The 27,320-nt window shown below is 35.3% G+C and overlaps 1 protein-coding gene across 2 annotated transcripts in view; it reads right to left on the bottom strand.

Annotated features, from left to right (window-relative positions):
- LOC110377235 (uncharacterized) overlaps positions 1-27,320 on the bottom strand; it is a 97,898-nt gene that overhangs the window by 34,250 nt on the left and 36,328 nt on the right. For both annotated transcript variants that reach the window (XM_049847323.2, XM_049847325.2), the window contains exon 2: positions 4,054-4,623. In XM_049847323.2, the coding sequence (XP_049703280.2) occupies positions 4,054-4,331 (278 nt within the window). In that variant the 5' untranslated portion in view covers positions 4,332-4,623. The remainder of the gene's footprint in view (positions 1-4,053; positions 4,624-27,320) is intronic.

Below are 27,320 nucleotides of genomic sequence, written 5' to 3'. Positions count from 1 at the left end.
ATAGGCATCAGGTATCTGCCAGGTGATTGTTCACAACTAAGACTATAATGAAATAATTTATATACAAAAGATTTAAAACCTATAAAACAATGTTTGTACTTTTGTTGAACATTATGTACCGCAAAATTAAAATGTACCTACTACTTAATAAACTAATAAAAAAACCAACACACCTCAATTTAAAAATAACATCTACTTACAGATTTCGATCAAAATGTTTGGCGTTGAAAATGAATAGGTACATGAATGTTTAGGTACTTAATAAACACTGGCAGACTTTCAGAAGTGGGTACGTGTCTACAATTCAAAGATACGTATATTTACATGTATATAAACCGTTATCCTCAATAAAGTCATTACGATAAAGCGTGGGTTGAACCGTAGGTTTAATATCGGTACATCATATCATAAAATATTACTTTATGGTAATACATTGCGGTATTTCCCTATAGTTTTCATGCGGTAACCAGCTTGCCAAGATAAGTTACGAATAAAATATATTATTTTGGATTTTGATTACAACACTCTTAATATGTATGTAGGTTTACATAATACCTGTTATTGTCTGTACATTGATTCATTTATATTATGCAAAGGACATAGCATGTATACAATTTTTATTCTAATATGTACCTATATACACCACTGCCTGAACCGTAGCCGGGACCTTTTTCTACCTATTTAATTCTTATAGAAACATAAAATAACTGTTTTTTCATTGAAAAATGAACCTTACGTTAATAGATTTTAAAATCAATCTACAGAATTAATTACCCTTTCAATGTAGCGTTACTTGTAGTGACGCTAGTTATCGCTCGGAATAACCATGAGCTTCACAGTGTATGCCACTGAAATGCAAAGCAGTTGACGTGCTCTAATGATAGGACCGGGCCATTTAACACTTTACCGTCAAATCGGACTTGGTTAATGTTTAATATTGTTTACCGCTGCCATGTAAAAGGAGATTAGTGCAATTAATTATTTTGTACTGAAATACATAAATGTTTTTAGAAGAATTCGTATAAGGATTATTTTGATAAATGAACCACAATTTATCTATGAAACAATGTATTTACAATCTATGTCGATCGTCATCTTATCAATCTTTAAGCTAGTTAAAAGCTCGTTCCTTGCCTTTTTTATCTGTAACCATATACAACACTAAAGATTTTCTTAACTCTATAATAATGTTACTGCACCATGTCTACCAGCTTCAATATAATATAATTATAGCTACCATTGCTTTTATTTTGAAGAAAATCAACGTCCCTAAGGTTAGGTTACCGTTGAACAAGCACAATGCACGAAAAGCGGTAATTAAAAACGCAATTGTTACATTTCTTTTTGCTCTCTCTGTTTCATAATATAACTTAAACTTTACAGTACCAATAGAAAATTGAAGCAATATTATAGGACTACAAAATAACATAATCCGTTTATTCAAAAAATGTTTTCAAAATTGCAAAAATAAACCTGTTTATTGAAAGCTAAAGTCTTTCTATCACTACCACCTCTAAACAAAATATAAACATTCTATTTCGATAAATACAAGTTTGTTTTACTGTCACGACATAAATCCACAACTCCATTCGAACAAACACAGAACAAACTGCAAGCAATCCAATAAAACGTTATGTGTATTCCGTGCGGTTACACTAACGTTTTAATTACAAACATTCCTTGATTTTTAACGAGAGAACTTTGTATCAAAACTACCCAGGTATTTCTCTGTGATCCAATGCAATTAATTCAAAGATATCTCATCAATTGAGGTAAGCGAAACTAGCGCTTTGTGCAGTAGCAAAACAAAGGAAATATTTTCTTTACATACGGAGGGCGCTCTTCTGGTTTCACTTTTAGTGTTTTTATAAACATTGCTAAGAATTTGTAAACTAAATTGTATTGCTCTCCAAATGAATGCAAGGACTCTTTGGAATGTCAAGAGAACTTTCCTACCTATGTTTATTTGAAAACTTTGTTTCCTAAACTAAGTCCATTAATCCATATTGAGTCGTACAACTGCTTTGACATTAGTACAATATTTAATGTTACATACAATTTTTGTTTCCAAAATGAGCAGAGTTCAGTTTATATATCAGCAAAATAAAGGAAAAAGTCCTTCACACGACAACTTCACTTTCAGCATGTAACAAGCTAGCTAATATAGATGTGGAGTGAAAGCTGCATCTCGCTGGATTGCGACTGCAAAACTATTGCGGTCCAGCGCCGCGCTCCGACGCGTCCCGATCAAATCGGAACCACTCGAACAATATCCATAAAGTGCTCGATACAAGACGTGTATCGGGTTTGTTTGAAATCGAAACTTGTGAATAGTTTTGTTTGATGGCTCATATCGGTTTGTATTGGCGAGATAAATTGACGGCTGCTTCGTTCTACTGCTACTTCATAGAGCCGCGGAAAATCCCTTTGATAGATGTAGCTCGTTTTTTTTGGGTGCGTGAAATCGAAAACTTTTATGTTTGTTTCATACTACACACAGAAACCGATTTCAAATATTGTCCTCGTAAATTAAAAAAAGCGAATCAATGTTTTGTCCGCTATTGAGGTTAATGGAATTGAATTTGAATAATAAAATTGAAGTATAGTTTTATAAAATAAAACGTCCATACAAATCAATTCTAAATTGGCAATGCAGGAAACTAGGCTTTTAAACCAAAGCACAATTCAATTTCAAAGCTACAACGGAAACATTATAAAGTTTTTTTTTGTATTGAATTATATTTACACAAACAACAAAAAAAATATTCAATCGTTTCATTTTATTTAAATAAAACACTTTGTCCAATAAAATTGTGATGCCTATTGGTGTATGAAGTGATTTTTTCCTATGAAACTTAATACTGTACTTTGCTTTAGTAAAAATATGTACCTAATATTTAATGCAAAGCTACCAATAAACATTCTAGCTTATGTGACTGAACTCCAAACCCCGGTTGGCTATAATCTGGCTAGAATTCTACCCGGCAACCTAGAATTTTATATTTGACCTAATAAATACTTTGCTTTAATATTAAATTCATTAAATAGGTTGGTGCAAAACTACATACATACCCTTAATAATGTATAGGTATGTAATACATAAAGAATTATGTATCTTATACTTATTACTACTAGCTTCCGCCAGTGGCTTCGCCCGCGTAGTTTTCGGTTATATCGCGTCCGGGATAAAAAACTATCCTATGTTCTTTCTCAAGGTCCACTCTATCTCTGTGCCAAATTTTTAATCAGTTCAGTGGTTTAGACGTGAAAGCGTAACAGACAGACAGACAGATAGACAGACAGGGTTACTTTCACATTTATAATATTAGTAGGGATTAACCTCCGTAAGACTTGATTTATTTAACCTTTTATTTTGTTATTCTCGTTCAATTTCAGGACTCATGTAATTTTTTCAACATTTTATTGATTCCCAGTAAGCTTCTGACAGTTGAATAGGCTTGTGCCCAGCCTCCGCAGTTATAACTGGCAATTAATACCTACCTGAAAGGTAAATTGAATATCGAATATTTTTACATATATTTTGATTTAATAGACGATCGAATCTATTAAATTGAAACTGCGTCCTACAACTATCCAATAAAATAAATTGACTGGAACATACATAACTTTATTCCCTTAAGCGATACTGATTTAATGCAATTTTGCAGTAAACATATTGACACATTGAGTTAGAGTGGAGTTAGCTAGATTCAGGCCTGCTCTAATCCCCTCGTGGATATGATCAAAGTTTCGAACACCCCCAGCTTCGTTGATCGTTACAATGTGATGGTTGGCGAGCAAGCCTATTTCCATTTATCGAACATGTTCTAGGGGATTGGAACAATCCGCCAACTAGGGATGCAGAATACCAAACGCAAGGCCTCAAAAGCAATAGCTCTTTGATGAGATGGATAGAATTGTTTCCAATTTGAACAAGTAAATTGGCATCCATTTGAGGAAAGTGCTTTCAAATGTACAGATGACACTGAATGAGAAACGGATTGGGTGTTTTATATCTGTGGATTTTATGAAACGTGGATAAGGTATACTTACTTTTCATCTTCTGGCAGCTCGATGTACAGCGGCAGTAGCGTGATGTTGCGCAGATGGAGAGGGTAGTCGCCTGCCAGGTACGTGTGAGAGAGGTCGGCGAGCGAGCGGTTGAACACCCGCACGACGTCGGCGGCCGAGGGGGGCGCGGCGATGGCCACGTAGAAGGCGGTGCGCGCGTCCGCTTGCAGCACGCGCAGCTCGCGGCCCGCGCCCGCCGCCGCCAGCACTGCGCACGCGCACCACGCATACCACGCGCATGCCCACCCGCGCCCGCGCATCCCGCACCCGCGCACCGGCCTCACCGCCGCCCGCGCCCCGCCCGCCCCCCGCACCGCGCCGCCATACCCGACACCCCACCAACACCATCCACGCTCAACGACCCTTCACGCCGCACTCACTCACCCACCCCAACATTTACAGCACTTCATACAACAGTTACTTTTACTTTTCAGTTACAAGATCGTCCAATAAAACGTTACTGTTTATAGTACGCACTCATGGACGGTAAATCATAATTACATTTAATATTTCTCCGCTTCGCGATCCTTGGTACTCGGCTCATTTGCGTATCTGTAACAAAAGGAGGACATCTATTAGTATGGTAATGACTTTAACGAGAACATTGTAATAACAAATTAGACGTAATCAATATCAGCATTAACGTACTAACGTAGCCATGCTACGCCGATACTAAGATATCGTAGCAGCTACGGGCGCGCTGGCATTTTGCAGCTTATTTATGTTTGGTGGGACTGTCCCGATATATTTAATCCAACCGTATCATAATGGAACTTCCATTGAAATGCGGATATGTTAAAAATAATTCAAAATATCAACATGACGTTAGCATATTTTGTGACCATAAAACAAACGTATCGAAATAGAAAAGTTGTCTATATTTTAGCGCTACGTCCCACTGCAGCCACATCAAAACGAGGTTAACGTTTTAATGATACACTATTCTGACCCGCTCCTTAGGAAACGCCTACCTACATTTCATCACATCTACCTACACCAAGCGACTTCATTAATTAAAACTTAACCTTCCATTTTATAACAAGCAGCCAGTAACAGAGGATCCTTATCCATTTAGTGTCGGTTCTCGATTTAAGTTACTGCGGGTTAATCTTGTTTACAGCTAGTACACGTTAATTAATTTATGTTCAACGTTATCACACTTTTTCGTTGGTTCACCCGTCAGGCTCAATTTAGTTCCCGGCCCGCAAGCTAGCGAGCACTTGTCGTGACATAACCTATTTATTTTCACGAAAAAGCGTGTTCAGTTAACGTTCCTCATTAATTATTTTGGATATACTTAGTGAAGTAGGAACCTCGAGTGTGTAATTTGATAGCGGAGCCTTACGAACATTGCACACACTCGCTCACTCACTCGTTAATATCAAATAAACTTATTACGTAACATGTACTGAGGGCCTATAAACATAATTAGGTTTATGTTCTCATAAATACACTAGCATGTCACATTTTCGACGTTATGGATATTCGAGACCATAAACTATTAATAAAAGCTATAAACGATAATATGTATCTAAAAAGACCTCACTAAATATACTGTAAAAGCCCATCCATCAAGCTTAAGAGTTTTTTTCGAATATTACCATAATACTGTAATTTATTTACTTTTAAAGGGTGATCTGTTTAACGCCTATTTTCCCTAGAAATAAAAAAATAATCTCATTATCTTGAAAATAGTGTGGTAGTAGAATAATATGTACTAAATTAAAAATAATTAATTATGCACATCATCTCTTAAGACGATAATTTGATTAAACAAGTAGGCACAAAGTTAAATCTGTGGGATTAGACGTTGAGACTGTGAAATGTTGATTTGGATTCAAAACATACCCTCGTCAAACGACGTCTTCGCGATGTTACTAATTGAAACTGTGGATGTACTCGACTATCACCACGTCTAAGATTTTCGTATATTCTGATTGCTATATACGACGATGGAAATAGATAATCTGGAAAATATTTGCTGTCTAAAAATGTATACCTACTTCATTCAAAGATTGAAGAAAAAATAAATCTAATGAAACATACCCGCAATCTTCACATTAAGTTACAATCAAACATTATGCTCTCCTATGTTATTAGCACAATGATATCAACACACAAGTATGTATTTACAAAGAAATAAGTACGATCCTTTTATTAATATTTTCCAATTTTAAAATCACATTTGCAACAAATGACGTGTAGCTAAACCGAAACACATCAGCTTAATTAAAAGTTCCCACAAAAATAACGGCACGCCTCGAGATGGCAAAGATTTGTTTAGAGGAATCTTTCCACTCTGAGAGATCGAGAGCATCTCTTACTTCAATATTTGAATTGAATGAACAAATTCTAATTTCACTCCTATATTTTCTCCATTCGCAAAACCTTTTATACATTAATCGAATTTCCCTTTGATGTAAGTACGTGTGTATTATCTCGGTACAAATTATATGAGGCTCCAGTTAAGATCATAATGGATTAAATAATTGCTAATTAATTGCGGTCACAGTATGACGCTCGCCGCCGAGTTGCCGGACTTAGTTTTAATTCCAGTTAAATAACTGATTGTTAACAAGTTACTTGAGTTCATAGAGCTAACACAATTTCTGAACGCGAAGTTGGTTAACAAGTCTATCTAGGTGGGATGGAAAGAGTTTACTTAGCTAAGTACCCTAATATTATGTGGTCTTCGCAAATAGAGTGTGTCGTCTATTCCATCGGGTGTTGAAAGTAACTATGGAAGTTTATAAAGCTTATGGGCTGCATTTGCTTTAGAATGTGAGTTGTATTAACTTAAATCCCGGCTTCGAACATATTGAAAAATAGGCAAGATTGTATCTCCACCTAAAAGGAGTAAGAAGCTTACCGATCCACTTGCTCAGCGCGTTGATTAGAGGCTCTCGATTTTCAGAGGAGATTTCAAGAAACGCTGATTACGATTTTCCTTTATAGCAGTCTTTAGTAGAGACTTTTGCACATTAGGGGTTAAATATAATTATGGCATTTAGTTGTAGTAGGACTCTATATGCAGTCACTTATACTAGAGTAGATATAAATACTGGTAAGTAAAAAAAAGATCTAAAAAACAATATAAAAGTTTTTATTATAAAAGTAATGTTTTTCAAATAATTTTCAGGGTAGAATATTTGTACCTGGATCAATTTGTCTTCTATTGTAATTTTCACAATTTTCAAACCCCTTTCAGTTAAATATATGTCGGGCTTAGCAGATACGCACTCTAATTTGCATTGTTTACCGTGGCACGGACAACATACTTCACGGAATTTGTTACGCAGACATTCGCGTTCAGAATGAAATATTGTTCGTACTCAACATATTTATTTCATACCTCTTTATGTCCACGTCAACCTGATAGAAGTAACGAATTGAAATTTTAATGCTTAAACTTTCCTTATATTTCAAACTGGTAAATGTTAGTCCGTATTTGTTATTTATCGATCACAAAGCGACTTTCCCGATACGACTGTCCATCACAACGCCAATATGTTGGTCTTTGAATATTCAACGGTAAAAGCGGGTTGACACTTTACGAATACATACATTTGCGAGGAACATAGGAATTGATTTTACTTTTTAAAGACGTGATCCATTGACGTTTAGATTTTTAGTAAAATCATCAGAGACTGATTTAAAACTACTATCATTCTTTTTAAACACCATTCAGCGAAAATATTATACAGACCGAACTTAACACAATTGATTGTTATATTTTTTATTATTATTTACACGACACACCCTGCTATTGCTGTTCGTACACAGAAATTATTAACGAAATAAAGATACCTCCCAAAAATACTTTGTTAATAAAATATATTTTTGTAGTTTAACGGCTTTTGATTTCTTAATGATCACTATTTGACGAGTCTTTCTGGCTTAAACTGACAGTACTTTCATGCTATAATAAGCCTCGGGGTTTTCGTCGGGCGTTTAGCTCCCGGCTCGCTATAATTGGACGTGTAGTAGCGGCCCGCTTATTTCCAATGGAATTAAACAAAGACAGCTGTGGCTACATTACTAATATCCACGGATAATTTTTCAATATCTTTTTTAACTTTACAAATTACCTTGTATTCGATCTGACTTTCACTAATATCGACTATCGCTGCACAGACTTTACTTCCAGCTTCAATAGCCGAGGCGATCAGTTTTCCGAGAAAACACATTTTCACGCTCAATATATTTGGACTCGTCTAACATTTTACCTATAAGTTCACACCAAAAGATTTCCCAGTTCGTCTTACCTTGCATTTACAGAAGAATATGGATCTAGTTTTTACGCAGCATTGAACTTGTCTGGGTAATATACGGCAGGTTCAGATAAAACTTTCTATGACAGTGTAACGTACGTGGTGCGAACAAAGTGTGATATGAACAGCGCTTCCAGTTTGTGTAAACTTAAAGTAAATTATAGACGTGCTCGTCGCCATTAACTGAGCAAAATTTTACTTTAAATTGCGTTAATTTAGTCACTAGCGGGGACATAACGTTTGAGCTTATCATTTGCATATTTACATACTTACTGGAACTACTCTGAATATGATACTTTTTACTTGCCTCCACTAACGAACCCGAATGTATTTCATGCTATGCTTGTGAAACTAAAATGGGTTTCATTAATTAAAACCTACTTCAGTTAAGAGCAGCATCTTCAGTCTGAGCGGCTAAGCTATTAGTCTGACCCGTGATTAAATGGAAGGCCAGCACTTAGTTGCCCCGTATAAGTCATCCGTCTCACCACACATACATCACAACATAGTTGTAGTTACCCAAAAAACAACTCGGCCTAGGAAAAGTTCAGAGTTGTTGGACGACGTCAGGCGAAAGTCATCCATCACTAAGTAGGCTCGGTAATAAATCTGATAAACATAATACATTTATATATGACATATGACCAAAATGACTTGTCCCTAGAGGATGTTGATATTCAATTTGTAACTTATCATGCATGGAACGGACAATGTTCTGGAATTTAGATCAGGAATACATTTCAACTGGTGGAACTAAGCCTTGGAGACTGATGATTCGATTACTCAACGATAAAGCAATAGCGTTACGAGCTGACGTATTGGCGACATAAATAGATGGAACTGAAACTATTAACTGCGCTGATTTCATTAGGGGCTCTAGTGCTAGTATCTACCTGTTGCTTTTAAACTCAGGTAAATGATACCAAATATGTTTTGGATTTCTCAAGTAACACGAATAAAATATTACTTAAAACATGGAGTTATAATTGCGGCTTGTAAAATATGGGGTGGTTTTATCCAATACCTCGGCGTACCCGTAACGTAAGCCGGAGCTGATGACAACATTCAAATCCTACGGGAATTTACTCAAGAGCAATTTAAGAAAAGAAGCTTCGATTTCCTCAGAGACCGTCTGTTCATCGCTGCCAAAGTACTATCATCTCAGAGGGCTGTGACAGTTTCATAAACGTTATCTAAGGCTTTACCGACGTAATCGCATATTTGAATGCCTACGGGTTGAGCAATAAAACACACTTTTTTGTAACCGATGTGTAGCGACATCGTTGCGGGGTACAATTTAGAAAGTAATAGCCGTGTCCCTTGAGACGAATCTCTAAGTTTTGTAAGGGTCAAGCGACAATCAATATTGCCCTATTATAGCGGGACGTGGGTAGAAGCAAACGCAGTCCCTTAGTACCCGAGGGGTCCTTCACTACAAAAACATTGTACATCAAATAAATCGTGGTCGTTAGAGAACTTCACTACTCCATCGCTCGTGAACACAACACCCGCCTAGGGAAATGGTAGGAATAACCGCATGGGCCTATGATAACGACAGCTGTAAAAATGTGCTTTGTATGCAAAGTAGCTTTAAGACCTTTTGATAGGTCAGATTGTGTTCTCCATTATTTCACCAGCGGCTGCATTTCACTACACAATTTAATGGCGGAAACATGTTTATTTGTGACTAGCGCCCATTCTGTTTCACGCGCTGCAATTTGTTTTAGTTATTTTATTTCTTTTTGCGTGGGACAGCGTTTACGAGCTTTTTGTTGCAAACTAGTACAATGGTTTAATATACGAATGTAAATACTGAAGCTTTTGGTAAAAGTTTCAGTGATTAATGAAAGAATTCGGAAACTCTACTGGTGGTACTGGTCTATCTACTGGTGTATTTTATTAATAAGATTCAAGATTTCAAGCACCTCGGTATAAATATTATTTGGGTCGTCCGCAAAATTAAATTGAACATGATAAGTTAACTTTGTTGCCTTCTGTCTGATTGAAATACACTTGAAGTTTTCATTCAGTAACGATGACACTCGTATAAATAAAGACTCGAGTGTTTTCGAAAAAGACGAGTAACTGTAATTAATTATGCACTTGAAGCGAAACATCGCGAAGAGATTTTGTACGGACCAATCTTGTTAAATATTATTTTGAGAACATATTTAATAAAGACGTGGCACCCCCTTTTAAACGCAACCATAATTTATTATCTTTAGTAAGTACTTATTTAATTACTCTGAATAGTGATATGTGGGTATATTGCATAGCACAGAGATTTACGAACTCCATTATGTAGAAAGATGACATTGCAATTTGCTCTTAGTATAGGCATCATCAGAAGCAGCATTCCCTATCTACTACTAATAAAACCATCAAGGCCAAGAGTGTTTTTTCATTAACCTAATGTGGCTCTCACTTTAAAACAAAGGCGCATCAAGCTGGGGAAACATCTGACACTAGACCGAGAACACACTTCGATAAAGAACAAGATTACAGAATGTAAGATCACACACAAAGCTTTCATCTAAACAATGACGTGGAGCCTATTGATGAATAAGTAGGTAAGCGGTAAGGCACCGGGACGCTTGCGGCTGCCCGTGTGATTTCAATGAACACGCTAGCCCACTACAAAGGATACGCTCATTCGACCCAATATCAATGCAAATGTTGTTGAATGTGTAGCCTCGCGCTAGTAACGTATAATTTTATTGAAATAGGCCCGCTGCTGAAAAAGCCCTTACATTAACATTATAATATAGACGAATTTCGTTCTGAAATAACCTTTTAATGCGAGTCGACTTAAGGTCTTGTGATGATGGATACTATTCTTATTGAGAACTAAATAATTTCAATATTAAAGACTTTTGACGTAAAATTTTGGCCGTATTAAAATAGGCTTCAATAAACTTGATAAAGTTGGGTAAACTTTTAATAAAGGTTTCCGTAAGGACAAAACGGTTACATTTATCTAAATTAAGTATCACGGTATCTGACAATCTGTACTAAAAACTTTTGTCAGTTTCGTAACTTTTAAAAATAAGTATTGGACGTAACGTCTCGGGTAAAGCAACTTCAATCGACTGAAAATATTCCACCCTCTGACTGATTAAATAATATTGTTTGGTCCCCATTATTCTTTTAACTTTTCCCCATCATTCATTGTACAAAGAATAATGGCGGAACTTTTTTTAAATATTTTCATCAGCAAAGTTCATTTTTGATATAATAAGAAGAAATTTTGAGAAAGAATAAGGAGAAAACTAGGGGCAAGAGTTGCCCGAGGCGGATATGCTTCACGCAGAACATTTTCAATACAAAGTAAACTTGTCCGTAGATTGCGGAACATCCATACAATATACCTAGGTATTACGAACTCATTTGAATTTTAAATCTTGCGAATCTTTGAAACTATGCTAAACTGACAAAGTTATTCCGCGCCACGACAAATATTACAGCTCAAATGAAGTTTCACTTGATACCGTTCCAGATAGTTCAAGTTTACTCAAATACAGCCAGTTCAAGAAAAGAGGAAATCTAGTTAACTTTTCTCTGATATCTAACACTGCTGTATGTTAAAAAGGATTAATTTCACGTGATTAATTCAAGTAGGGTAAAGAAACCAAAGAGTGCGCAAGTTACAAACTTTTATTTTTTTTAAATAAACTTTCACATTAATAGTTTCGAATTTTAATTATATTTAGGCATTGGTTATTTAGGAACATTTCTTTTATTATTAAATACAATCACATAATACAGACTAATTAATAAATCACATTTTTGGGGACGTGTATCATGCGCACTCTTAAGGTACCTTGTAGCTAAGAGGACGCACAAGGGATGCTCTATATAAGCTAAGAGTGCGCATGAACACGATTATGAGATCTTCAGCCTTGGCAAATATCGCACTTAAAGACTCCAAATCCTAAGTAATCTGTACATTCTTCATGCCACCAAGCTTCGCATCTGCTGCACTGGATCCAATCTTCCTCTGGAGGATCTACGTAAATTTCTGAGCAAAGAGGACACCTTATTACCTCAGAACCCGTGCTTGTGGTCAACAATGTAGGTCTCTTTGATGTTTCAGGATTTTTTATTCCTTTCTTTTTTACTGTTTTCTTGATATTCTTTGCCTTCACTTCTTTTTGTTTCATATCTTCTTCTACCTGAGTTTTGTAGGGAGAACTTGTAAGAATTTCTGATTTTTTAAGTTTGATATTTCTTTTTTTATTAAAATTACATTTTGGTAATGGGTGGATATCGGACGGCTTAATAAAAGTAGAGGTGGATGGTGTTTGGATATCTTTTCTACGTGTGATGTATCTAATTCATAATATTGCAAAGTACTGGGACTAGAGGGAGCTTCATTCAACGGAACGTCATTATCGGGTTGAGGAAGAGTTTCATCTGCTTGCGGTATCATATTGCCATCATCTGTATAGACTAATAGTAGATCATCAGAACTTACGACATAGTTTTGAAAATTAACGGCTGAAGATGGTCCAGCACAAACACTAGAACCGTCTTCTAGTGTTTGTGACATGTCTTCAGTTTCTTGTATTAATGCAATGGCAGAAGTTATAATAGGGTCATTGATTTGTGAAGAATCCACCATTGGTTCGGGACGATCAGTAACTTCAGATGGAGCAAAATCTTCATCTGAAAAATGTTGATCATTAAATGGCCAGATGCCGCAGGATTCAAAAGATTTTTAGCTCTCTATTGAAGCCACTTTCATATATGCTGTGCAAAATATTCGGGCCACTTGAAATTGAGTGATAGCGCGCCCAATGTTTGAGACTTGCCAATTGTCACAAGCTGTAGCATATGCCTTCTTCAAGGGTCCGAAAAATCCTGTATCTAAAGATTGCATGCGATGGCTCGTGTGTGGTGGTAAACTTAATAGAACGATACCATTTTCTCGAGCTAATTCTATAGCACTCAGACTCAAATGAGAAGAGTGATTGTCGAGAATTATAAGAGCTGGATCATTCTTGGATGGTTTAGCCATCTTGACGAAATGTTGTAACCAGGTTACAAATAAATCGGAATTCATATAACCTGAATCCGACACAAGCTGTAAGCTGTCATCTGGAGCTCCGTCCATCAATTCTGGCTTTTGTCGCTTTCTAGGAAAAATGAATGCAGGTGCCACGTAAGATCCAGAGGCGCTCATGCAACAAACAGCAGTCACGGTTTGGCCTCTTTCGGCAGACACTATTTTTCCTACGGTCTTCTTCCCTTTCTGTGCATACACTCTCGGCAACTTGTTTGGAACTGTTTGTAGCCCAGTCTCGTCCATATTATATATTTGTCTACCGACAAATCCGTATTTAGTTATAACTTCTCTCAAATTGTCATAAAATCTTTGTACTTGAACTCGATTGAATCCAGCAGCACGAGCTAAGCTTGTTTTCTCAGGTTGACGCAGACTTAGCTGATGTCGCCTTGCAAAGTTTTCTACCCACTTCTTGCTAGCAGTTTTCTTTTCTTTATTAAATCTATGATCGAGGTTATTTTTTTCCGCTAAATCATAAGCCATTCGACCCAGCTCTCTTTTTGTAAGTCCATAGAAGCGAACATCTAAGTGTCGACAATGTTCTGCCAAACTTTCATCCAACTCACGAGTAAATATATTGTAAAATCTACCTAAAGAGCGAGGAATAGTGCCTGCTTTTAGTCTTTTTCTCAACGTGGATTCCGGAATGTTCAATGACTCAGCAACAGACCTCTTGCTCTGTCCCCGTTCTATCTTTTCTCTTACTTCTCTCAAAATATGTTCAGTGAAAACTAGTTTTCTTTCAGATTTTCTTTTATAACCTGACATTGTGGCTTTCTGCAAAACAAAAAAACAAACCAAAACGCAAGTTACTTTAAAGCATTCATACAAGGTAAGAGTGCGCGCGCGTACTCTTTGGGTGCGCACTCTTACGAAAAGTGTATTTTTTTTGCCGCCGCGATTTAATAACTAAATACAACGACATGGCACATAACCTCAAATCAAACGAAAATATAAATAATAAATTTCACGAAAAACCAACATCCTCCAGTATTATGTTCATGCAAATCTTATATTTTTAGTCTAAAATTGTGTTAAAAAGTTATCAAACATGCCCAAAATCTAAAAAGTATTATAAAATTTAAAAAACGAACCTCAGCAAGTAGAATTCGTGTCTGTTAGCTCCTCGTGCCACAGGCAACTGACAGTGATGTCAGGGTGGCCAACACAGATAAAATATTATGAGTAATGAGCAATGCGTACTCTTTGGTAGTGCGTACTCTTTGGTTTCTTTACCCTACTTAGGATTGCCTTTCGTTAGCAAACGCATACGTAATTTATGAGCTTCAGAAATTTTCTCACACACAACTTCATAACGGCCCATTTGTATGTATACATTTCTATAAAGTTATGGAAAATTTTAATTTACTTCCCACGACCTCCCAATTAATTAATTTGTAACCTGATATTCCGCCAAATACTTTCCATTGAAAATCTAACTTCACGGGCAAACTTCGCGAACAAAGCTTATAAAAGATGGAAGAAATAAATCAATATTGGTTTTATTTCTTAGGTATATTGTTAGGCTGAGTAAATGGATCTGTGTGTACATTGTATTATAGTACAAAACCCGGAATTTCGATGTACGAATGTTTGTCCCAAGATTGAGAACATAGGAAGTCTGTGGCAGAATGTCAATTTACGACAACGGACTATCTCGTTTCGGGTGTCGTTCCATTAAGGCCGTCCCTTAATGGTTTGTGTAACTCGACAACACGTATATACCTACGGGAAAGCCTCACAAAAATTGTGTGCCACGCAGAAAAAATTACGTCAGTGAAATAAACGGATTAATTTTGGCCGATGCGCCTGAAACTATATCAACGAATTTATTTGATCTGTTTTAGTCACTTCAACCCATCTGCATAATTTCTGGATTGTTGTTTGACTGTGTGCTGAAAATAATGTTATATTTTATTTCACTCACGTTGTTGGAAAAAATGTTATTTACTCTTTCTGATTGAAATGTATTTCAAAATGCAATACTGAAATATACAGGTCAAAAGTTTATGTACCCAACGATATTTTAAGCATTGTATACATAAGCCCCTCATATTTTTTGTGCTCGTACTGGCTTAAATAAAAGACATCAAGAATTATACGAAGCTAAAATAAATAAACAGTTCCATTTCCACTGTTCTCTATCTTATTTTATACATCCCATTCATCATTACGGAGGCGTAAAAGCCTCTCTGCCGTCGGCAAATGGTCTTTTCTGAGTAATTGTTTATTTGCCTTCTATAACCCGCCATTAAAATTAACGCGTCCCTAAAATTATTCTTAACAACGTATTTCCATAGACATAGGTGTAACACGTTAACGTAATTAGTTAGGCCCATATTTTTCTTATATCTTCTGTCTATAAAGTGACATGGTAATATCGTTAATATAATTTAAGATCGTAGAGTTACCAATAACTGGGCCAGCTTTTATCAAAACATTGCATGACCCCATAAAGAACCAATACCTAACAAAAAATTCAATTAGAATCGAGTTCTATTTACGAGCATTCTAAACTGTCCTAAAGCTTTAAACCTGCAGTACAAATCATATAATACCGCTGCTGGTATTAAATAATACCAGCGGAAATTATGGTGCAAATATTTGTATGATACCTACGCAATACTGAACTAATGTTAAATGTACTATTGTTGAACGTGACGTATGAAACACAAATTACACTGTTCCGTGCTGGGCGAATTGATTAGCGGATAGTAGGCATTGTCACGCTGACACGCTGCTATCATAGTTCGTTATTCTCTGCTTGCAGGCTTTTTGTCTTCCTCATTTCATATTGCGAATAAATATCTGTAAACCAAAGACTTTTAATGGTTACTTAAGCCGTTCCTTAGTGAAGAATTTCTATGAGAATCTGTCATTAAGGAGTGACTTAAGTAATCATTGAATTTCTCTGAGTACGGGGCTATATGTACTAGTTGACAGTCTAGAATCTGGCCCAAAGAGGTATCTTTTCAGTTTAAAACACGAATAAATATCCTCTCCCAGTATCGTAAAATATACCCGGCTATAACATAGCTCAATAAGCATGCAAAATTATGTCAGTGATTTTATAGTAGTTACATATTCATATAGCATGGCTAGAATATCAGACTTGAGATTGAATTTATAGCATGTAACCGCTGCAAACTTGTATAAGAAGTCTTTAAACAAACTTGGTTTAAGCTGGACGTTAACATGCGATGAAATAAAGCGATCGTGCGTAACATGCGGTTGGGAAGAGCGGAGATCAATGTCGAACCCAACTTTTCTAATACCCCAGCAAAGTTTTTTCCCGGCAACCATTGGAAACAATGGCGGCTTATAATTGATTACATTGAATGACCTTTTGAAACTGGAAATTAGATAGTTTCAGTTCAGGAAATAGGGTCTGTTTTTCAAGCCTGAGATAAAGAAAATATACAGCTATTCAGCTGACAACTAGACATCTACTTTCCCCGGCAGGCGTGTACAGTCGTCTATACCATCGACTAGATAAAGTATTCCGTAAATTGAGCGTTTAAGATAGTGGGGTTTCTTAGTACACTAGCTGTTTAAGTCTGAATTAAGAGTCGAGATTATTTAGGCGAGTGACTTGGATATCGCACCCGGCGTGATTATGGAAATAAGGAGACGGAGATTATCCAGCTCGTTGAATACTGATGATAATTCCGTATAAATATTTTAGAGTTGGCTGTAAGCATCATTTACGTATTCAAATAATTACTGCAGAAGATCCTTGCCTTAATTGTATTAAATCTATAATATTATCAAAAACTCCAACTATGAAAGGCCAAATAATGATTTTGGAGTGGTGTTAAAAATATTTATTTTCCTTAATTGCTTCAATAATACTGAGAAATTGCGAGAACGCAGAGCTAATTGAAAATTCTTTAATCGGAAATATTACGTGCAATTATAATAAATCCGTAACTTGTTGCAGTGCATGCATAATTTTATTAATCATTCGAAAATATTAAAGCTCTTGCTGTGGCATACTTCCTTTTTTCAACAATAAAGATAAATTGAAATGCGTTATTGTTTTGTTTGATGAATCAATCCTGTTTGTGGTAAGGTCCGATGGTCAAACAATCAACGCAGAAAGCTCACATCACAGAAAAGGTACAACAACTTGTACGTCCCTTTCGTAACCGCTTCGTGAGATACAAAAAGAAATATTTTTCCAATCACATTTAAGAGATGAAGGGTTTGTTTGGGAAAATGAATGCGATGAAAAAGAGCTGCATTGTTTTGTGGAAAAAATACTCAATGTTGGAGATTTACAAGAATTTGTTGCAGCGGTATTCTGCCACAAGACGCGCACATGATTAATAAAGGGAAAAACGTGCTTTGACTACACCGTGGAAAACATAACGTGACTTTGCTTCAGAGAATCTTATTGGTTTTTATAACAACAAAAGAGTTTGTTTCTCGAATTAAAAAATAAAATGTTCTTAATTAGAATAAATGAGCCGGTACCAAAGTTTTATTTTATAACAGAAAACTTTTGCTGTTTTGCATTGTTTTGCTAAAGGGTTTGCGGTGTTCGTTGCTACTTTTGTTTTTTATAAACTAGCGTATAAAGGAATAAAGTAACAATTTACTTAATAGAGCCACCATTCTGTTCATAGAGTTTTTCATTTAACTGAAAACCATAAGTATGAACTACTAAATTGTATGAAAGAATAAATAGAGGGAAGCCCAGCAAACTCCCGTTGCAAGCCACCAAATAGCCTCTTAACGAAAATTGCTTTTGTCCCAGGAGCACAAACCACCAGACATTCCACTACTAGAGACTAAATCCGAGATGCTTTTATATGAAAGAAGATTTCCAACTGAATTGAGTTTAGGTCATCAACAAGAATGAAGACGTTTATCTGTATAATTCTTAGTGAGCAGAGTTGCTCTAGTTTCTCTTTCCCGCTACGTGTCTGCAAATTGAAGGTCAGTACTGAAGCGAGCTGAATTCTTAACGGCCAAAACTGTTTATAGTCGCTTGGGAGTACAGCGTTCACTTTGGAACAAACTAAGCTGACGTTTTGCTTTGCGCCAGTAATTCGAAAGAATATAAACCAATTTGCAATGAATGTGTATTCAATGCAAGCTTTGATAGTGCCAACAAATAAACAACATGAGTTGCCAACTAATCGTTGCACAGCACACACACTGACCCTATATTGATGAATGCGAAACGTTCCACAGAGGCCGTTACATATTCATCATAGATAAATGCGGGTGCCACATACAGAATCGACTAAGGGATTAATTTCACTTTGAGCAATGTACTGCTCTTTGTTCTTGTTGATTTTCATTTTTGTTATTCAGGAGTAGGTAACGGGTTCCACTCGAAGGGGTCTATATGGCGGCCGTTAGGCTCGCGGCTCATCATGCATATTCAGAAGTGGCGAGGCTCGAGACGAGTGGCTCAATGTTACTTTGTCGCGCCGAACTACCGCTGCCGAGGCCTCGCGCTAATGCCACTCCGTGTAGCTTACGTATAATTAAAACAAGCCTCGATATGATAGAACTGAAGTATGATGCTCATTTATTGGAAATTCCGCTTTGATGTTAACGCACATCTGTTCTAAAAATAAACCAGTTCTGGAAATCCATCAACACTGAATCGTATAGACACAAGTATTCACGGAAACAATTATCCAATACGAAGTATTCCTTTATCACAGCTACAGAATCGCATATGAACTGCTCTTCCCAGTATATCCTATAGAATATCGTGTACTCGTATGTATTCCATTTATTTAACAAAGTACATGGTGTTGGTATTAAACATTAGTTACAGTTGGTCGCAATATGAAACAAAAGACGAATGTCAATATAAAATAATTTCAAATATCTTCAATTTCATGTTCCAAGACATCTGTGAATGAAAACCCCGGAATATGAGACATCGAGCTGTATTGCTTGTGTATGCGATGTACAATAATTAAATCTTCGAAATAATTTTCATACAGCAGGTATTGGTAGATTGTCACAACTTGTGCATATTGACTATTCTGAGATTTACTTATTAAATTGAATGAAATGATGCAAGTTACCTCAGTATTTTAAATTGAAACCATAACATACTCAAACCATGTTAACTCAATTAAACAAAATAGTTTCAAAACTGTTAATTTGTGTTAACTATACATATATTCAAAAGATATTTACAAACACAATATAAATGCACCATTTTGTAACGATTCACATTATAACTCAAATATATTACATACGTATATCAAATTCCCTGCTTATTTGTCAATAGCGACAATGTAATGTTCGCAATTCATAACGGATACAGCGGGTTACCATAATGCCGAGGTTTCCACAAGCTTCTCTGATATGAAGATGTCATTTCCCACATAACTAAGTATCTGGTTAGTAACACAAACGTTCGTAGACACAATTAAGTGTACACAAAAGCAGGTTTATGTAGTTATATAGATAGTAGAACATAATTCAGGGGGTCGTCGTAATAAACGGCATTTTTGCCATACGTGCTCAGCACGAAAACTACCCTGTAAATAATTACTGGTAGAACAAACATTTGGAGATAAAACCTACAGTTTCTTATTATGATTTAATGATTCTCACAATTTGTATTGCGGTAATAAATGATTAAAATACATTGAAACCGTTTCTAAAAGATAATAATTATTTCGGCGTATGAAAATACAATAATAAGGTTTACATTTACCTTTATTAGAGGAAATCGGTATACAGGCCATTGTCTGGAAAAGGTGTAAAAGATTTTAATCAAATTGTATTTTTCACAGCTTTTCATGTGTTGGACCAATTTTAAAATGTTGCTAGTTGGTTTAATCCATGATCTATTTCAGCATATATTTTGCCGCGTACACTACAATAGTTAATATTGAATAAATCTAGAATGTTCTTAAGCAAATAAAAAAATAATTCCCGTTAGTACAATACAAAGCCGCAGCGAGCGTGCCCCAGGGCAATTGAAGCGCAAAACCATGTTTTTCTTATCCATACAACTATCCTTGGAGATATATTCGTACGATATTATATATTACCCTCAGATTTGTACTGAGAATAATATTATTACATGAATAATTCATTTTTAATATCAAATGGTTCGTGCTTTATCTGTTAATTTGTTTTTGGCAATATTTCAAATAATACTTGTGGTTCGTTCTGTAACCAATTTTGCTTTCTTATTTACATAAGGTCAATATTTTCGCGATTTTCTGGTCACTTTAAATAGCATATAAAAGCGTAAAAACGCAATATAATTTTCAGCAAATACAACAAATTGAAAAATAATTTCATGACTATAAAGTTGCGTTACTTTACCGATAGAATAATTCATCATAAAGTACGACATAGTTTTCTTGGTACATCAAATAAGCTCCGTTACTTTTTTAATTTTGCTATTCAGGTTCATAATTAGATGGAAGCCATAAAAAATATTTGACAAAAATAAAATATCTAACTCTTTCTTTTCAAGACTCCTGCACCTGGAGACACAAGAATGTAAAAGATATACCAAAGGCACTTGCACAGCTTCGTTAAAGAGTAACAAAACATTTTTCAAAAATTTTATCATAGTTCAAGTAGCGCATTTGTTATAAAACCATACATTTAATATTATAGAGCACGTGTACGCAATTCCAGGGAATGATTACCTATGCCCGTCCCACATTGAGCTCGTGTTTGCTTTTTGCTAAAGTAAAATTACAACAGGGTCATTATTTGTTCTCTTTGTCACGACTGCCGACTAGGGTAGTTCTACTATGTTTTACAAAACACACTATTTACATGGAAAGTTGGCAAACACCCATGTTTTGGACATAAACCCCTTAATCTTGACTTATGTGTACACTTGTGCCTGCTAAGTTGAAAGCCTTATAAACAAACATTCGCAAATATTATTGGAAGGCCTATTATATTGTAGGTTTACTCTAGATTACCATGTTTTAGTATTCAATGTTTTGCGGGTAAAGGATCTAAGAATCTCTCCATTGTCTTTGGCTCTGTATGTTAAAAATGGCTAACAATTGATGTTGAATCTGTGACATAAATAATATCACAATCATTAATTTCCAATAAAATCCCATTCAAATAAATACTTTATTTAGTAATATCCTTTAATCTAGATAGAGTTAAGAGAACCTTTCTAATAAATTAGGTAATACAGGTACACATAGGCGTACGTGTGTAGAAATTCTGTTTCTCTTAAATAAAATAAACCCAGTCAGGTGTGTATTGGATTTTCACAGCCAACCTGTATAGATTGTTTATCCCTATGGCGATAGAACGTTTCGAAGGTGATTAAGGAAGATAAACAGGTTGCACATATACGTTGTTAAAGTCTTATGGAGTGAAGTAGAGCATTAAGCGACGCGTTTACTTTGAAGCCTCGTTGGAAAAATAATAAAATAACAATTTGTGCTGAGCTCAAGTAATTTATTTTACAGTAGCAAAACGTTTACTAAATCCACTTGAACTCCAACTGAGGGAACATAAATCACAAAAATTATATTTCATTTTCGACACTAAAATTGCTGACAAAAATACTCCATTTAAAAGCGGCATTAAAGATACGCTTGCCATCGAAAAAAGTGCTATCGAAGATTGGCCAATTTATTCTCACTTTAAAAATCAATTGATGTGTGCAGCCAGACAAAATGGAGTCTCGAATGCATTTCGCATTGTGTCCCACGATTGAATTGCAAGACTGTTTTTCCAAGACGACCAGATTTTTCTTTTCTGTTAGAAAATCCATTACCACTGAGAGATACGTAGGTATGTAGCTACAACACCACTTTTGAATAACGCTGTAAGTATAAGTACATGATAAATGTGTATATTAATATTTATGGGTATTTGTGTCTAGTTGGAAAGCACTTAACATTATGACGCACGAGTTTTTATGCTCATCAGCGTCACTAAGTCTAGCGTACAGCTGACTCACAGAGGACATAAATCTAATCGTTCCCGACTAAAGAGGCGTAACGTTTCTCTATCCGATCAACCTTCGCACACAAATTGCTAACACTTTACCTCTTTGGAACACGCCCTTAATGTGTGTAATTTAGGTGCCACGTGCCGTGTTTCGCGTGTGACGTGAAATTTTAACGATTTGTGAAAATCGTTGATGTAAACAAGACTTGATAACGAACATTCTTAAGCTTATCTTTTGAAGGAGGTAGGTACTCGTACTGGCTTCTGAGAAACTTATCAAACCACAACGTTATCCAACATAATGTTTGAAAAGTATTCATGTCTTCCTAATAATATGGCCATAAGATAACAAGACTCATTAACACTTAGCAATTCACCTAAAAATGATTGTTTTTATGAAAACTCATAACTCCTAATAAGAATATAATGTTTATTAGATTCTCCAAGATTCATCAAATTCCCGCAGGAAGAAAAAGTAGTGGAATATACCACCAATGTACCAATGATAGAATTAGATAGACTCGATGTGTAGCGAATATCGATAAAGTCCTACTCCTAACTATATAAGACTTCCAAAAGTATAACTAAATAAACCTTACCCTCTACTATACTTATATCTAGATCTATAGCTTTATACATGTAAAGTAGATGGATTACTATTATTCTATTTCATCTTAACATGGTTTCCATCTATATCTTCAGGTAATTTATCATTGATCGTTTTAAGACAATGATGCACGCATATAAAGAAAAAAAAACTGTTTCAGTCAGTTAGTAAAGTGTAAAATTTCTAACCAGGTATTTTTGTTACAGTATTTTTATCAACGATTTAGTCCACAAGCTTTCTTTTAAAATGGAAGACGAGAGCATTAACTATTTACTCGGCTAAGAAAGTTTGAACTTGCTTCAAGTAAAGTAAAAAGTGTACTCGAGGTTGCCGTCTGAAGGAATAGCAACCTGATACTGCTTAGGGCGCTAAACTAATTTACATTATCCAATGTTTTAGTTGCCTGCTCCTTAGAAGCTTTGTAATTGATACCGTTATATTTTAAACTTTTCCTTTATTTACTACACTTTTCTTTAGTGACTTTAGAATTATTCTCGTATTGTGAAGGCGTTTACAAATATATGGCCCACATATAGATAAAGTACCTACTCTACTACTATTTACTCGATCAAACAAATATTTGTTTTATGCGGGAATCGAATCCTCGGCAGCCAATCTCTCAGCCACTGTAAAACCTTTGTGTTACTTGTGCATTTCGAAGAGAATTTTAAAGTAAGCAAGATAGAAACTAAATGACAAAGATGAATCATTTTAAACGTTTGTATTTTCAAAATATTTTATGCTCATAAAAATTACATTGAAATTTTTCCCAAGCAAGTTGGTCACGTAAAAAAATCGTAAGTAGGTATAGTAAAATCTTACTTACATTACACAAATAAAGCTTCTTTTCTTTTACGTAATCAGGGTTTCATCTAAATCTAATGTTCGCTACAAGCCTTTTCAATTTCAAGGCCGGACTTTTCCGGGGACGAATCTCTTTTATCGTTTGCCCTTGAGCGGATATTGTCTCGTATATCAGGCCGCAACGTTCCCTGTTCTTTATTACTGTACTAAGTGTACCGGTGTATTTAATTATTATAGTGGTTTTTATTGGCAATTTTAATTATATTATTAGTTTGAACTTTTTATAGCTGGGGTAGTAATATTCGTGAAAGGAAAGAAGAGGCTTAAGTCCCATGTCTACAACTCAAAAAATAAAGAAAAGTATTCATGTAACCAAGTTCGGTAATAACCGTACTGAAAAGTACCTAGTTCCTTCCACGTACATAAATTCAAACTTACACATGATCACAGAGGGACTTTACAATGTCGAGTGGGGAATTTATTCCCTCAATTTAACGAGGAGAAAAAGCAGTTAATTCCTACGCTGTCTTCACAGTTTTAATGGTCTGGGTTTATAATTCGCTCCCTAAACATCATGTTTATAATAAATCGTGTTAATCTACTTATTCTCTTAGCAAATGAGCAAAAAATCAGCTTTTAGGGATGTTTATTTACTTCACTTAAGGCAACTCAACACAACAATAACTCTTCGGCACTTCAGTTTCTTTGTTCATTTTCGCCGTGTTAATAAGGTGAAAATTAATGCAACAGCCATTGAAATTATTTTTTATAACTTTATTTGTAGGAAAAAAAACAATTTACTGAAACATTTGTCTCTGTCACGATCAAAAGTAGATAGAGCAAGATTCATCTTTGAGCCCTAAAAAGGATATTCCGAGACGAGCACTTAGGTCGACCTAAAAAAATATAAGTCTATATTTTCAGAATAAATAGTGAGGTACGGCCGACTGAACATAAATCAAGCAAGTTCATTTGTAACAACATTTACAACTTGTCGAAACAAGTCTAAAAAAGTAACGAGGTGCACGCAATTAAGTTTTATGTTAATTTAGTATTTTAGCGCTCTCTCGCCACATGAATATTTCACAGTAATTAAAAATAAGTCGCTGTAGATATTCATGTTAATTTTCCGACTATGCACGTCTGTAAATATTTTTAAGAGTAAACGTAAGTTTAAAGTTTGTATCTCACTTCACTTTACCAGTAAGTAAATTGGAAGTTAATTTATTTTAAACTGCACTACATAACTTTATTAAAGGATCCAAATAAATAACACTAAGTAGTATACAAAACTTGCATTTTATCCGGTCTTCAAAGTAAGTAAGGAAATAACTGTGTAGCGTACAACATTTACAATTCAAGTAAAAGAAATCCTACCTAAACACTTGAATTATATTATCATTCAACTTGTCACAGATTTGTAAAGAGTTCATTAAAATCCACAAAAAATGCTAAACCAACGTACTTACGTGTCCTCTGAAAGATTTTAAGAACCCCAAAGAGGAATTTACCTCATTTTTTCTTAGAATCGTTTACCTAGTCATTACCGAATCAGATTCAAACCGCAGTCCCGTTCGGAATGCTAATTTAAAAGATTCGCAATGAACAAATTCCATTGGTCTGCCGAAATGATCGATTCAAATAAGGGAATTTAAATTCTGTGATTGTTCACGTTCCGTAGCATTAAACTTATCTAGTAGTAAGTAAATTAAAAGATAGTGACTCGCTGTGTGTGGAGAACTAGTGAGTTTCTGAAACTTCTTCTGCATACAAATTTTGTCTACGCCAAAGTAAAGACAACAAAAATATTTTCTACTTTAGAGTAAATACACTTATGTACAGAACATTCCTTTTAAACAGCATTTTGGTTAGTATTGGTGTAGGCAAAATTTTAATATTATGCTTGAAAACTGTTTTACCACACTCTTTATGGGTACACTATGTAACGACCATTCTTTTTTGCATCTGCCCAGTCCTAAAGATTGATTCTCGTAATAATATTTCGACTTGATGATTTGACTACTTTACTAAACTGGACTACACATTAAAATCGGCAGTCCAGTTAACCGATCATTATTGCAAAAGCGTCTTGTTAGTCAGTATTTTACATTAAAAGACTAACTACTATTTGTCTTTTACAATTTAACTACAGAATACCAATAGATACTCTGAGGTTAAGCCAATTGCTTAAAAGTCAGGTCTTTAAAGCTAAGGCCAGTACTAACTGAGCGACTAAGATGTCTTAGATAGGTATTAGTATTACAAAGACGACATCGACTATTGAATGTAGACTTAGAAGCTATACCTACTGGATCTCGATGTATTAGGTCACATGGGGCGACTATCCCTTAATTGCTTATAAGAGGGATTGGCAGCACCTATCTAATTACCTAAAGGTAACTTGAAATTTTCGTATTGGTATATAGCGTATCCTATGGTTTGATTTCTAGCCTATCTTGGAGAATAGTACTCCTCTTGTCTATATTGCATAGTTGAACCTACAAATTTTATATGTACTTATAATTTCTGTAAACTTTGCAATGCCTTTTTGAAATAAACTATTTATTATTATTGACCTATTTGTAAATTGTTTTGATGTGAAGGTTTGGTATACGTAAAAATACACACACAATTTAATTTACGTTAGAGAAATATTTTCTAGCAATACAGCTGTGGCATAAAATTGGGTTGCTGAAATATTCAGTCTCATCAAGACGTAGAGAAAACTTTTCATGAATAACTTGATTTAATGAAACTAGAAGAACATGTTACTTAGCTTGCAATTTCGTGGTATTAATAGGACTTTTATCCAGTCTCTTATCATAATGAGATGGTTACTCTTTGCGTCTCGACTTACGATGGCAATTAATCTAGCTTATCTGCTCGTGTGGTTCAGATACAGATAGTATTTGATATATGCGCCACTTTGTCTTCCCAGACAATTTCATCTGCGCCAATGTCTACGTGAGGGACAGTCTAACCTTTGGGTGTATTGGAGACCAAGATATACATATAGACCTAGACAAAATGTCATGTAAACATAAAAATAATTCTTAGAACAAAACTCAGATATTATTCTCGAAACAATTGCCCAGTCAAAAACATTTCAAAAAGAAACATAATCATTAAGAACTGTACAAAACAGTTTCGTGAACAGTTCACAGTAGGTATATTTATATTTCGACACTCCACTCTAACAAAACGGCACTCGCAGAGTTTAGGTGATTATTCGCGAAAAAGGTCCGCTGTCTTTACAGCCCCATAAAAATTACACCGCTGAATCGTTTGATTTTGTTGATAAGATTTTTATTGCGTATATATGGCGATTACTTTTTATACGGTAAATAAAATATTTGCGATTTTATCGAGCGTATGTAAAATCTTATAGGCTCTCGCGCTATGTGAGAACACTCAAAAAAATATGACATTTCGTGATCAATGCACGATTTTATTTCTTTATTGGAACGTATCCGTTCTTCTTTTCTATTTGTGCGTATAATATAAAAAGGAAATAAAGCTTTCTGTACACGAGACGTAATTCCTGTAACAGCTTAACAAGTTCAATGAATGAGCATTA

This window comes from Helicoverpa armigera, chromosome 4 (assembly GCF_030705265.1).
Source record: "Helicoverpa armigera isolate CAAS_96S chromosome 4, ASM3070526v1, whole genome shotgun sequence".
NCBI classification, from domain to species: Eukaryota; Metazoa; Arthropoda; class Insecta; order Lepidoptera; family Noctuidae; genus Helicoverpa; species Helicoverpa armigera.
The sequence above is the reverse complement of the archived record's forward strand: the minus strand, read 5'-3'. Positions and strand labels throughout refer to the sequence as shown.